Source organism: Solanum verrucosum, unplaced genomic scaffold, assembly GCF_900185275.1.
Source record: "Solanum verrucosum unplaced genomic scaffold, falcon-dt-bn FXZP01000228.1, whole genome shotgun sequence".
Classification (NCBI taxonomy): Eukaryota; Viridiplantae; Streptophyta; class Magnoliopsida; order Solanales; family Solanaceae; genus Solanum; species Solanum verrucosum.
Window position 1 is genome coordinate 1,061,080 of NW_026020210.1, and position 13,822 is coordinate 1,074,901.

Here is a 13,822-nt window from a genome sequence, read left to right on the forward strand (position 1 = left end):
CGGCTGCTGCTCTCGCCGGAGCTGCTGCTGCTTCTCGACATTCTCGCCGGAGAAGAGGAAACGAGAAAAGAGGAGACGGAGAGGAGGGGAGGGAGCAGCGATGGAGGCCAGCGGCTGCCGGCCTAGCCGGTGGCTGTCTCGCCGAAAAAAATGGAGAGGGGGAAGGAGGAGTTGGGGCGGCAGAATTTTTTTAGAGAAGAAGAGAGAGTGGAAAAAATGAATGGATTAGGTATTTTTAGGTTAAAATAGGAAAGAGTTAAAGGAATCGATCTCGTATGTTGATTTAATTATAGATGAAGGGCTAGGATTTAAACGGAATGAGATAGACGGTCAAGATTTAAAAGAGTGATTTTAAATCAGATTTAATTGGATTTGAAATGGCCAAAATTTGAAATAAATTTGGCTAGAATTGCAATGAGGGGATGGTTATTATTGAAATAAAATTGGAATTGTTTAGGCTAGAATTGAAAGAAATTAGAATAAAATAGGCTACAAGTTAAATGATTTTGAAGAAATTTTTAAGAAATGCTATTTCAATTAAATACTACACATATCATAATATTTTTATATAATTAAAATCACTTAAATTTTAAAACATTTAAATAAAATAAATACTTTTAGTTTTACTAATAATTAAAAATATTTAATAATATTTACGATAATTTTATAAAGCACGTGTACTAAAATGTACAATTTTTAGACAAAATCAATTAAAATTTTAAACTCAAAATTTTTTTTTTTTTTAAACACGTATTTAATCGAATAGCATTCCAAAAAGGTTAAAGGTCGGTCAAAATTGGGTGTCAACAATTAATTTAATTATATTTTAAATTCTTATCTTCAAGTAAAATTGATCTTAAAAAAGAAGAGCGTAAGAGATTCAACTTATCAAATCAAATCTTGTCAAAATTCTAGGTGTACTCAAGAACTTATCTTAGACTTGAAAAAATAATAAAATTATTCCGTCGGTTCACCTTTGTTATATTTATTACAACAAAATTTTGATATAAGAATAAATTTATTTTCAATAATATTAATAACAAAAGGTCTGAAAATTTTTATATCATAGAATATTTTGATGATTAAATTAGTTAATTAAATTTATATTCTTACCTTCCGATAAAAGATCTTAATTAATGGATTTGCCTTACAAAGGAAGAGTGCAAGAAAATTCAACTAATCAATTCAAATCTTGTCAACTTTCTAGCCTCTAGGTGTACTCAAGTACTTCTCTTAAGCTTGAACAACTAATCCATTCCGTCATTTCACGTTATTTACATTTCGATATAAGAATAAAATTTATTTTTCATGAAATTAGTATATTAAATGCCTCGAATAATTATTACGTAACATTAAAAATATTAATGATTAAATTAATTAATCGAACTATATTTTCTTACCTTATAAAAATTGGTCATTTATATTGGTATGAAAATGTTATTTTTTACTTTCTTACCTTCTAACTCATCAAATCATGTCTTTTCAACAAGTTGTAGGCATACTCAAGTAGTTTTAATTAGAGTGAACAGCTACATTAATCTCGTCCATTCATAGATTTTATTTCTTTTTCTTTTATTTTCCTACTAACAATTGTTGGAGACCAATTATCTAGTGACAAATTTACTCGTATCAAATAATCATTTTTGAACACACGTAACATTTTATATTCTTACCTTCTAAAAAACTTGTTTAATAAATGGATTAAAAAACAAGAGTGAATAATCCCATCCATTCTCACATTTTGGTTCTTTATTATCTAGTGACAAATTTAATATTAATTTTTTTAATTTTGTAGTAAAAATTAGATAAATAATAAATAAATTTCGTAATAGTAAAATTATCATTTTTACTCCTATGAAAAGATATTTTGAACACACATAACATTGTATTTTCTTACATCATAATAAACTTGATTAACAATTCATTTATCATATATTAAAAAAGGAAGGGTGAAATAAAATTCAACTCATCAAATCAACAGTTTTCAAGGAGTGGTAAGTATACTCAAGTAGTTTTAATTAGATGAAGAGAAAGATCTCAGTCACACATTATCTTTCCTTCTCTTTTATTTTCGATAAACAAATTTTTGGGAGCCAAACACGTCACTTTTGGCTCCAATCTTTTCACTATAAATTGAGACTCCCGGTAAATGTATTCCTCACACCAGAACCATTTCAAAATAGAAATTTATACGTACTTGAAAAAAGATGAGTTTTGAGAACTACACAACTCCTTATAACAAAAAAAGGGCAATGTCATTCCCAACCTCTCCGGAGGTTGTGGAAAGGTTATATTACATAAAACGGGAGTCATACCAGAAAATAGAGGAGGAAATAGCAGAGTTCCTGAAGCGGCTGATCGAATGGAAGGGTAAGAGGTGGGTCAAAATGATGCTTTTAATGGATGAACCACCCCTCACCCAAACTTTTGAGATATACGAGAAGGTGGTTGCTAAATCACCAAATGGTTTTGCTGTTGGCGCAGACGGAGTTTCTGAAATTACTCTACGAGCAGGAGAGGGAACTTCACTTAATGGTTTGTCCGAGGAAAAGAGGGCTTGCCAAAGGAGCCTGAAGTTGTAGGTTTCTTGGCACAGCATAAGGACGCTGGATGAGGTCCTTTTTGCTGTATTTTATTTTAGTTTTTTTTTTTGTTGTTGTTATGTTTACTCCATTGCATAATGCATGGGGTTAGTATGTAATATTTTTTTGTTTTATATCTATGATTATGAAAACAACCATTATCTACTTCTAGTGTTAGGTGTGTTTGCTAAATTTACTAATAAAATTTAACATAGATCCATGTGAAAGTAAACAATGACGAACCAAAATGCCATTAAAAAACTAAGCTACAAAACGGATAAAAAAAGACGTAATTAAATCATAAGCACTGCTAGCCACCATAAAACAATGTAATTTCTTCATTAGCACTACAACCGTAACAATGACTGGGTTTTTCCATAAATAAACTATTCAAAACCCATGATACACTTAACATTTGACGAAGACGATCTCGACAATACATTGTTAATCTTCTTTGATGTTCGGCGCGTCAATATCTTAAGGGGAACATCGTGCAAAGAAAGTTTCTTGTAAAGCCACCGTTCACTTCCTATTTGGTTAAATAACTTGCAACTGGAAAAAAAAATACATAGGTTATCAAACATGAATGTAAACAACTGATTTAGATTAAAAATTTACATAACTCAATCTTAAATTTAATAAATCGTTGAATGAGTTGGAAGCAACCCTTTCTACAATTTCACCAAGCAGACCATTATCAAAGGATTCAATAGAAGAATGTAGCCTCTTCATTTCATTAATTTCAGGATGATTTCCGTGTTATAAGATGTTACAATGTATAGTGCTGATGTTTGAAAAAATTAACTTTTATAAAGGCCACAAAATAATATACTCAAGAAAAATTAAAAAAAAAAACTTATATTTTAACTTGACTGTTTTGTCCAAGACTTCGAAATATTGAGTGTTACCACTATCAAAGTATTAGAGGATAGCCAACCTGCTGGGCCTGTCACGATACCACAAATAGGCCCAACAATTAGACTGCCCAAGAATATTGAATGAATTGATTTGGAACTGGGTTGAGTAGAGTTTAAATGACTGAGTTCCGTAAATGATTTCCGTCTGCTGTTATGGAGGATTATGTGTATTACTTTCTCAATTTGATCTTAATAATAAAAATTTCAAATATACTTATCCCTAATGATTAAAAAATATTTTTAAATAATGTACGATTACAAATTACATGAATAATCTACGCCTTTATACCACCGCCTCGACCACCTCTACCAGCCCTTCGACCTACACCCCGTCTCCCACCACCCCTCCGACCTTGACTAGTCTCACCCACTTGATCTGCATGATAATATATTTTATTCCACCTTCCACCACCTTTCCTACATCTATTAGTCGAAGGCCTTCCACGTGTTCGAACTTCCCTTGGGTTCCTAATGAATGTTACATCTTCTTCTGAGTCTGGATCACCAACGTTAGGGACTGTTATTTCGTCATTCCAATTACAATATGCATTGAAACGTCCTTTCAAAATATTTTTAAAATCCGCATATTTAGCGTTGTTGTCCAACACAACATCACAATTCCTATCATTCAAGGAATTGTACTTCTTGTACTCATCGATCATTGATGGATAGCCTCCCTGAAAGAATTTACCTATGTGTGGTCGAATTACGTCCCTTCTCCACTGGCGTAGAATATATCTGTCATGGAACATTTTAATTCTACAATGAGACATAGTCTTTAAAATGTGGCAGCAAACAACACCTTCACTTTGGAAATTCTTGCAATTGCAATCCAGATATCGATTCTGTGGCCGATATGCCACAATGTAAACAAATCGATTTCTATGAAAATCATTAGATATGGAATAATCTGTTATACTGTACTTCTCAACTCCCTCCACGACATTGAAATCATGGTGTCTTTCAATTTCACAGTGGTACAACCGCTTCAAATGCTCTGCTGCAAAGGCATCGTAAATAGGTCGAGTATAATGGGTTTGAAGCTGCAAATCCCAATCAAAACCACTACAAGGTGCTGCATGTTTTTTTCGTGAGTCAGCTTCTGCTTGAAGTTCCTTCTCATATTTAAATCGCAAGGCTAACTCATACTGCTCGACGAACTGCTTTAGAGAGCTTCGATTGGATATATAACCATAAAAAAATGCATGCATTGACTCACTTCTTTGGGTGGACATCATGCCAGCCCAAAAATACTGTTTCAAGAAGACAGGGATCCATTTTTCCTTCTCCAAGTATAGATTAAGAAACCATAGTCTATGCTGAAGCTCATATTTTTGAATAAAGCCAACCCATTTTTTCTCAAATTCGTTGATAGTGATGATGTTATAGATTATTGTTTTAAATTCAAACTTGGCAATCTTAAAGTCCCACACACCCTTAAGCTTTGCAGGCAGCTTTGTCATGATGTGCCAAATACAATACCTATAGATGGTGTCTGGAAGTACCTCTGCAATTGCTGCCTTGATACTCTCACATTGATCAGTGAGGATAGCCGTTGGAGGTTCATTGCCCATTACTGCCAGCCAAGTAGAGAAAACAAATTTGTATGTCTTAATATCCTCACTTGTGAGCAAAGCGCAGCCCAAAAGAATAGACTGTTTGTGTTGATTCACACCAACAAGAGATGCAAACAGCATGCGCCATTGATTCTCCAAGTACGTTGAATCGAAACAAATAACATCACTAAACTCCCAATATGTATACTTGCAATGTGTGTGAACCCACACTACGTTGCGAAGTCTACCAACATTATCTGTGTCAATTACATAAAAAAATTCATCGTCCTTCATCTGCATTGAAGCGAAGAATTTTTGTATTGCCGCAGCATCGCATGACAATGTCCTCATCCTGCGTTGTTGAAGAATGTAGTTTCGACAGTCTTTAGGTGTGCATCCCATTCTATCTGGACCACCTGCTTGTACTTCCAAAAGTCTAATGCTTTTGGCAAGTCTAATTCCTGCGATGTCATGGACTTCAAGGTTTCATTTTAATGCCTTACTTATTTTTCTATGGCAACCAAAAAAACGTGCCAAAGATGGTTGCAACTCATGGTTGTGCTCCGTCGTAACTGTTGTTACGCGACATGAACCATCATGCAACACAACACAATTAACTTTGCATTTGCAATCAACCCTTTTACTATAATTCTTAGCAGTTGGTTTTCTACTCTTATCACTAGCGAATGAGACATACCTAGTGTATTCACAACCTCTCTTTTTTGAAGTCTTTTTAAGAACTCCAAATCCATTTAAACAACTATGTTCTTTATAAAAAGTAAAAAGAGATTCTACACTACAATAGACCATTTATACAAGAGGGCCTTCCATATATTGTTGGTCTGAAAAATTATCATCATTAGCTGAATTTGTCTGTTCATCACATTCTTCTTCAGCTTCATATTCCTCTCCGTCACTAACACTTATTTATTCCTCTTGCTCCGGTTGATTCATTTCTTCAAAGAGCTTGTTAATAACATCTTCATCATCACTATGCATAAATAATGTTCTGGCCCATCGTATGCATCATCGGAATCTTCATGATGTTCATCATTTTGGGACAACAAACTATCATCCTCATCTAACCCCAAAACATTGTTCAATACATTGTTTAATTGGCTATTCTGACTAGTCGATTCCATCTTGTTAAAATTATATAAATCCAACAACAAAATAAATTCTTGATCAACATAAAAATAAAACGGATGAGAATGAATAGTGAAGTTGAAAGAGATAAAAAGAGTAAAGTAAGAGAGAGAGTAAAGTTAAAGGAGATAAAAAGAGAAAAGTAAGAGAGAGAGTAAATAATAATTAAAATGTCAAAGGTGGTTTTCCTTTTTGGAGAGAAATACAAGTGGTTTTGGAGCTAAAGGGACATTTTTGTCATTTATCCGTGTCTTGACAATTCGTGCCAAAATTTTGTCTTGCCAATTAGCAGTGCTCAAAGTGAAATTAAGCAATCATAGCAATTTTACAATGCAGAAAAAAATTGCTTGCAATGTCATTGTCAATATGTGAGCCTAAACTACTATACTAATTTTATGTAACTTGTTGTTAGGGGTGTACATGACCGGGTTGGTTCGGATTTTTCAAATATCAAACCAAACCATTTGTGTAATAATTTTAAATTTATAAACCAAACCACACTAATAAAATTTGGATTTTTTTGGGTTTTTCAACCTTGGGTTGGTTCGGGTTTTTCAAATACCAAACCAAACCATTGTGTCGAATTTTTAAATTTATAAATCAAACCAAACTAATAAACCTCAAATTTTTTCATATTTTTGGATTTTTTCGGTAAAGTTTGCATACAAACATATAATTAACTTGTGCTCCAAATATTTCCTTAGTCCAACCAAAATACAATTATCTAAGGTGTTTCTTACAAAAATAACACAAAATATGAGATGAGTACTAATGACACAAAAATATTCAATAAAAAATAATAATGAAATCATCATATAAAATAAATATTGCAAAGCTATAATGAAAATGATCATAATTTAAAAGTATTAAATCATGCTAAAATAAGTTTAATAAGTATTAGTTACATTACTAAATATTTAAGGAAAATTAAAATTAGATTATGTATTTTAGTTGTCTAAACCAATGTAAAACTAAAGAACAAATATTCAATATTATTGTCATTCTTAGTGTTGAATTGATTTTCTTTTTGCATTAGTATTAATTTGATTTTGATTTAAGTTTTATTATAATTATCAACATTTATGAACTATAATATTTATTGGACCATTCCAAATTCTAAGTTTTAAACTTGAAATAATATATTAAAAGATAAAAACTATGAAATAGTATAAGAAATATTTTAAAATTATATCAAAGTAACTATTGTTATGTATAAAATAAAATTTTAAAATCACATATATAATGTCGGGTTGGTTTGGTCTCGGGTTGGTTTTTTTTAGTTAAAACCAAACCAACTCAAATATAGTCGGGTTTTTTTTTCCAATACCAAACCAAGTCAAACCAAACCACTAGTCGGGTTTTTTTTCGATTTGACTCGATTTACGGTTTAGTTCTGTTTTCGGTTTGATTTTGTACACCCCTACTTGTTGTTACAAGGCTCTAAAAAGCACATAAATCTAAAAGTTATTTTGTAAGCTTCTACAATTTCAACCAAATAACAAGTGAAAGAATAAAAACAATCTTTCTACCTCGCGAGGTATGGAGAGTCTTAAACAAAGAGAAATGCATAACTTCTCCTCGCATGTCATCTTAATAACTCGAGTCCCTGCCTAATAACAAGTTTTACAACAAATATATTTTAATGTTCTATAACTACAAATTATTAACGGAATCAGCTAAGTGAGATTTAGTACATCAATCCTTAATTTCTTACTAGTTTGCATTTTCTATATGAATCCTCTACACCGAGAGAAAATAGCCTAATTCACAACACTCGAGATTGATAAATAATCTTACAGAATTTCTATTCTGGATATATTTTCTTTTGAAGCTATAGTACAAATGCATTGTATATGTCTGTCTTACTAATAATATTCCTTAGCGCTACACTATAAACCTTCCCTCTGCACGTGCACCTGGTAACTTTCGAAAAAAATCATATGTATATATGTATATCTATTCTAAAAAACTGGTAGAAATTAGGATATACTTAACAGTGTACCCATGATAAGCATAGAAGTGTCTTGTGCTACTGGTACAAGCTAGAGATACCACCCTTGTGACCAGGGTTTGAATCTAACTAAAGACCTTTTCTTTTATTGTTTTTATTTTAAGTTTAGATTAGAGCTCATATTTGAGCTATGTGTATATTGGTGCACCCAAAATCTTCAAATTTTAGGTTCGCCTCTACTCTGAAAGGTGTTTTCAAGGGAAGACGGACTCCGCAGCTGCAGACATGGCACTATTACTATATTATGCGATGCTTTTAACTAAAAAAAATGAAAACAAAATGTCTTAGTGTTGTTCCTAGGTTGGGGGTCGCGGGGCAAGCCTTCAAGACACGACTTCAAGTGGTTAGTACACTACCAGTCTCAGATATGGTTGAAGGTTACGAAGGAGGCTGGACTGAATGAGAAGAAATGCCAAAATCCTAATTTGCAGCAAAGAGTGAAGGATGCATGGGCTTAGAGAAACTTATATAAGTACTCGAGACGGACTGGATTAGATTCTATAACTAGACTTGCGAAATGGGCTCAAAATCCTACCAAGCAAAATTGTAAAAATTCACAAATACTTTATCTGGACATCAAAATACATGTATCTGGACAAATCTGAACGCATTATAATTTAGTAAGATTCGTAATATTGAAAACTAGAATATATTTAAGTAATTAGTTCCTAAACCACTGAAATTTATGTAGGTTTCTCCTTCAATTTTGATATCACTATATAAGTTATATATCCACAACGCGTACAAATCTATAAATTTAGGGACAATTAAAAACATTTGGTGTCTAAAATTTATATGGCTAGAATCTAGTAATATTTGTCTGAACTCCAACAATATATAACTTTAAACACATATTTGTGATTATATTAATTCCGAAATGTATAACTTGATGACATTGAATACATATTAAATGACGAAATCTATGCACTTCAGACACTTAAATTGACATTAAATTTTGTTGTATAGTATAATTATAGTCAAAACTACCTTTCAATTACCTTTGATTCAAATGATCGACTATTTTTTGTAAAATAACATTTCAGAAAATAGGTACGTTGATTCATTGAATTAGCTTCAACTTGTAGACTAATCAGTTAAACACGACTTCTGTAATTATTTAATATCGTGTTTATTTGTTACTTAGCAATCCTGTTAATAAAACTACAAAGCAGCTGGCTATTTTAATCACCAAACATCCTTTCTGTATAAGGTTCAGTAAAACAACATTTTATAAGCTAGTTCAGAGCTTAATAAAACAAACTTACTAAGCATTAAGTTTCAAAATTTGAAGATAACAACCCAGTAAAGGCAGAAAAGTTTTGACATAATATTCCTACAAGAAACAAAATTTGAATTGGAGGCACAAATATTACATCCCGGTGAAAGCTTTTTTCCCGCCACCACCAGAACCAGCTGGAATCACCTTTAAGACATTGAACCTCACGGTTTTGGATAAAGGCCTGTGAATCAGAAAATGTAATCAACTACCATAACAGCAAATAATGAAAAAATACTATAGAAAAATCAAAATGAGATGGTCCTAACCTGCACTGTCCAATAGTAACATGATCTCCTTCTTTCACACGGAAGCACGGTGATATGTGAGCAGGAATATTGGAGTGCCTCTTCTCGTATCTGAAATAACTTATGTGTTAAAACTAACAAAAGAAGAAGTGAAGTAGCCAACATAGTATAAGTGACAAGCTCTTGCCTTTGATACTTCTTGACATAATGTAGGTAATTACGTCGAACGATGATGGTTCTGTTCATCTTAGCACTGTGGCATGTACCAGCAAGGATACGACCTCGGATAGAAACATTGCCAGTGAATGGGCATTTCTTGTCAATATATGTACCTATATTTAAATAGACCAAACATAAGGTTAGACCACAGAACAAGATGAAATTGAGGAAATCCATGAAATAATCAAACGATATTTGGTGCAACATATATAAGACATGACTTGAAATCTGAGGAAATCTTTGTTTTTAAAGTCATTCTCAACCATCCAACGTCTAGAAAACATTATAGCTAGCAAGCAACATGTCCACATAAAGGTCACATAAATAGCTATTTAGGAAGTATCTTTTATTTACAAGTTTTACTTAAATGTAAGTAAATGAGGTCTCTTTGGAATGCCCACATAAGAAATATACTGTGTGCTATTGATCTTAGTCTTGTCAGGTTGAAGTAGGAAACAAAAAGGAATAAATAAGCTAAAATTCAATCCCCTGCTGTTCACCTCCGAAATTATACCACCACTTATTCAGCACTTTTTTGATATATTAAGGTCATCCAGATCATAAACATCACACTGTTGAGATCCATACCCACCACTAAATGACAGTAATGTGAAGGTTTTTATTCACAGTATCATACCCTATGTAAGCTCCATAAATGTAAACAAACGCTAGCAACGTGAAGGTCTTTATTATATTTGACAAATGGAACAAAAAGTCCAAGTAAAAGAGTTAAAAGTTGCAACTTGGCCCGTAATCCCAGAAGCCTAGTTCTGTCAAAGGTTTAATAGTTGGAGAACCAGTATCCAGTTTATGTGAAGCTAAGGCAGAATCAAGAGCTTCAAGAGAAGAAGCTATGGAGAAGAACAGAATTGCTTCAATCCTAAATGCTTTGGTTTTATCGGAAATTCTGTAGAATATTTAAAAGAAAATCAAGAGTAGGCCACATGACTGGTTAAACACATGGATAACTTGCACCCCACGTCGTCTTAATAACCTGAGTCCCCAGCTAATAAGAAGTTGTAGAACAAGTATATAGTGTTTCCCCTAATGTACTCAAATTGCATTAAACCATATTTCATGCATTTCAGACGCATGGCAAATAACTTCATAATAGAAAGATTTACCAAATGGCAACAAACTATAACTCAAAAGAAAGATTTACCAAGTGCAAACCACATCGCAAAAACTTATTAACTTCATACTAGAAAGATTTACCTAATGCCAACTAAGTTGCAGTGACATAATACAAGTGACTTTTTGGCCATTTAAAGCAAGTAGGTCCATTACTTAAGGTATGAACAATCCGTACATGAACCTTAATCCTAAACTAGTTGGCACTCAACACATCAAGACAATATAGAAAAAAAAATCCAAGTGGAAATCAAAAACTAGTCTTACAGATTTTATGTTTGGCTCCATTCAGACCATAATAACATATTCTCCAGCCAGAACTTCTTAATCACAGGTTGAGATCGTAACTCAATCTAAATACACTAAATTCAGTACGTCTAAGTCAGAAGTAGTAGATCAAGTTCTTAAGGCCTTTAGTACGAAGTAGGTTCATCAAGACTATCTTATCCCGGAGCGACTGTCAACTGAGCCATCAACATAGGCAGGAAAGACTGATAATGTCTCGACTGCATATATCTAATATGGCATTTGGAGTTCCACCAACACGACTGACGCACAACGATATTCACTACATGCTCATATCTAAAATATAAATCAACAATGCAGAGAAATAGAGTAATTGTACAATATAATTAGAGCAAAATGAATACGAACCTTCAGTAGCCTCACGAGGAGTCTTGAATCCTAAGCCGATACTCTTGAAGTATCGATTGCCTCCCTTTCCTGGCCTCTTTCCCTTCCCGGTCTTCTTAGAGCTGCCAAAATCGATCAGAAAAACGCAAAGCTTAGGCTAAAACCCCTCCCAAGTTACGGACTTTAACAGATTGCTCAGGATACTCACCTTAGAAACACACCTGGCTGCTTCAAAAACGCCTTCTCCGTCTGCTCCGCCATGATTGATCGTTACTAAGGAAATCAACTGACGGCGAGAGATGTCAAACCCTAATTTGCAGTGGAGTGTGAGGGAAACTTGTCTACTTTACTAGGCAGGTCGGGTTAGATACCATGGACTGGATTTGCAAACAAATGGGCCGACTTATATCTGGGCCCAAAGTTTGACTAACTAACTAAAATTGTAAAAAATTGAGAGTCATCTTCCATGTTGAAAGTACTAGATAAATTGAAATCGTATGATATATCATTTAGTACTATTAGTTTTAATATGCACATTTGATTTAATTTCATAAATAATTGCAATGCTATAAATTTTCAATGTGACTTAAATTTTTGAAAGATTAAAGCAATATATATATTAATTAAAACGTCAAAAGTGCTACCAATACCATTTTGGAGGTGTTAACCAATTTTAGAAAGAAAAAAATAAGGCAGATATAAGATTAAAATTTCTAACCTCACTTAGAGAGGTGCATCCAATTATCATCACATTATATGATACTTCGAGCATTGATTCATACATCTATATTTAAGTACTTTTATATATATAACATTACTATAAATGATATCGCTCGGGGGAGAGATAAGTGGGTGATCTACCTACTTATCTTGTCTCTAAGCTTACATTATTGTACATTTTCAAATAGAGAATGGTGATAGTTATGATATTTTAGCCCCAAAAGAGAAGTTTTGATCATTTATAGGTGTATGAGGTGAAACAAAGTAAAAAGGTGCAAAAAGGAGCTGGAAATAAACAAACAGATCCTTGTTAGAAATTTCACCTACTACTCAGCGTAAGTTTGCCGGAAAAAAATCATCATCTTATGCGATGTGGCAAAGCTATTGCGACTGCAACAGGAGAATGTGACGCCGCAGCGTATGCACAAAGCCTATTTTTATTTGATATTTTTAGTAATTATGAATACCTAATTTTAGGAATTTTTTTAGGAGTTTTAGAACATTGAGTTTTCTATTTTTTTTTTCGTTTAAGTCTTGGAGCATTTTGTGCAAAAACAATACGTTTTGGGATTGAGACCATTGTTGATTATTAAAGTTAATCTTTTAGTTCTTGATTCTTCCTCTCACTCATCGTAAACATGTCTTCTTTTATTTACAATTCAGTTTCTGCACTTTCTATGGGTAACTAACTCTATAGCTAGAGTTGTGGAGCCCTAAAAGGGAAGTAACAATGAAATAGTTGTGTAGATAGAAATTCTATACGGTAATTTTTAGTGTATGATTAGTTATTTTGTTTTGTATGAATTCTTGCATTAGAATCAAGCTTTATTCTTTACTTGCTTGAAAAACAAGTTAAGATTAGAAAAAAAAGAACTAAGCACAAGGATTTGAGACTCGTGTTCAATCTAATTGTAGACATTGAAATTTTGTGGGACTCTACTTCAATTCGAGTTGAAGAGGTGTGTTCAATTCCAATTAAAATTCTTGGAGGCTACTCAACTTACACCTATATAAAAGGGTATTATATTCCCTTGAAAAGGCATCTCAAATATTCCGTAAAGAGATCAAAATCTCGAATATTTCGCATATTCATGAAATATTCATAAAGAGGTCAAATCTAAATCATCCTAGTTCGGGAAATATGCCACTAACGACCCTCGAATCATGGATAATCTTATGAGAGAAAAATCAGGGAAGGAACAGAATTGTACCTGCAATATTTATCAATAAAATTAGGTTTCTTCATATTTTATTAGTGATTGCAATTTATTTTTCCGTCACTTTAAAATTTGCTGCAAACAAATTGGCACGTCCAGTGGGACCGAATCTGCCCTTCATCTCTTCTCTCATAAATCAAATTTGAAAATCTGAAGCTGCAAAGGT

General features: G+C 32.9%; 2 protein-coding genes across 2 annotated transcripts; both read right to left on the reverse strand.

Moving 5' to 3' along the window:
- Positions 1-3,774: 3,774 nt before the first annotated feature.
- Positions 3,775-5,457, reverse strand: LOC125830331 (protein FAR-RED IMPAIRED RESPONSE 1-like). Its single transcript, XM_049509525.1, has one exon. It carries the CDS (start codon positions 5,455-5,457, stop codon positions 3,775-3,777), a length of 1,683 nt encoding a protein of 560 aa, XP_049365482.1.
- Positions 5,458-9,537: 4,080 nt separating this feature from the next.
- On the reverse strand, positions 9,538-12,044 carry LOC125830445 (40S ribosomal protein S11-like). Its single transcript, XM_049509642.1, has 5 exons — positions 11,928-12,044; positions 11,741-11,841; positions 9,933-10,068; positions 9,758-9,856; positions 9,538-9,672 (listed from the first exon to the last, which is right to left on the reverse strand). Exons 1-5 carry the CDS (start codon positions 11,978-11,980, stop codon positions 9,582-9,584), a joined length of 480 nt encoding a protein of 159 aa, XP_049365599.1. The 5' UTR covers positions 11,981-12,044; the 3' UTR covers positions 9,538-9,581.
- Positions 12,045-13,822: the final 1,778 nt, after the last annotated feature.

Excerpts from the sequence above, each read along its gene's own strand:
- LOC125830331 (XM_049509525.1), bottom strand. The coding sequence starts at position 5,457 with ATGGGATGCACACCTAAAGACTGTCGAAACTACATTCTTCAACAACGC.
- LOC125830445 (XM_049509642.1), bottom strand. The coding sequence starts at position 11,980 with ATGGCGGAGCAGACGGAGAAGGCGTTTTTGAAGCAGCCAGGTGTGTTT. Across the intron at positions 11,842-11,927 it reads CAGCCAGGTGTGTTTCTAAG|CTCTAAGAAGACCGGGAAGG; the intron begins GTGAGTATCCTG and ends CGATTTTGGCAG. Across the intron at positions 9,673-9,757 it reads GTTACTATTGGACAGTGCAG|GCCTTTATCCAAAACCGTGA; the intron begins GTTAGGACCATC and ends TCTGATTCACAG.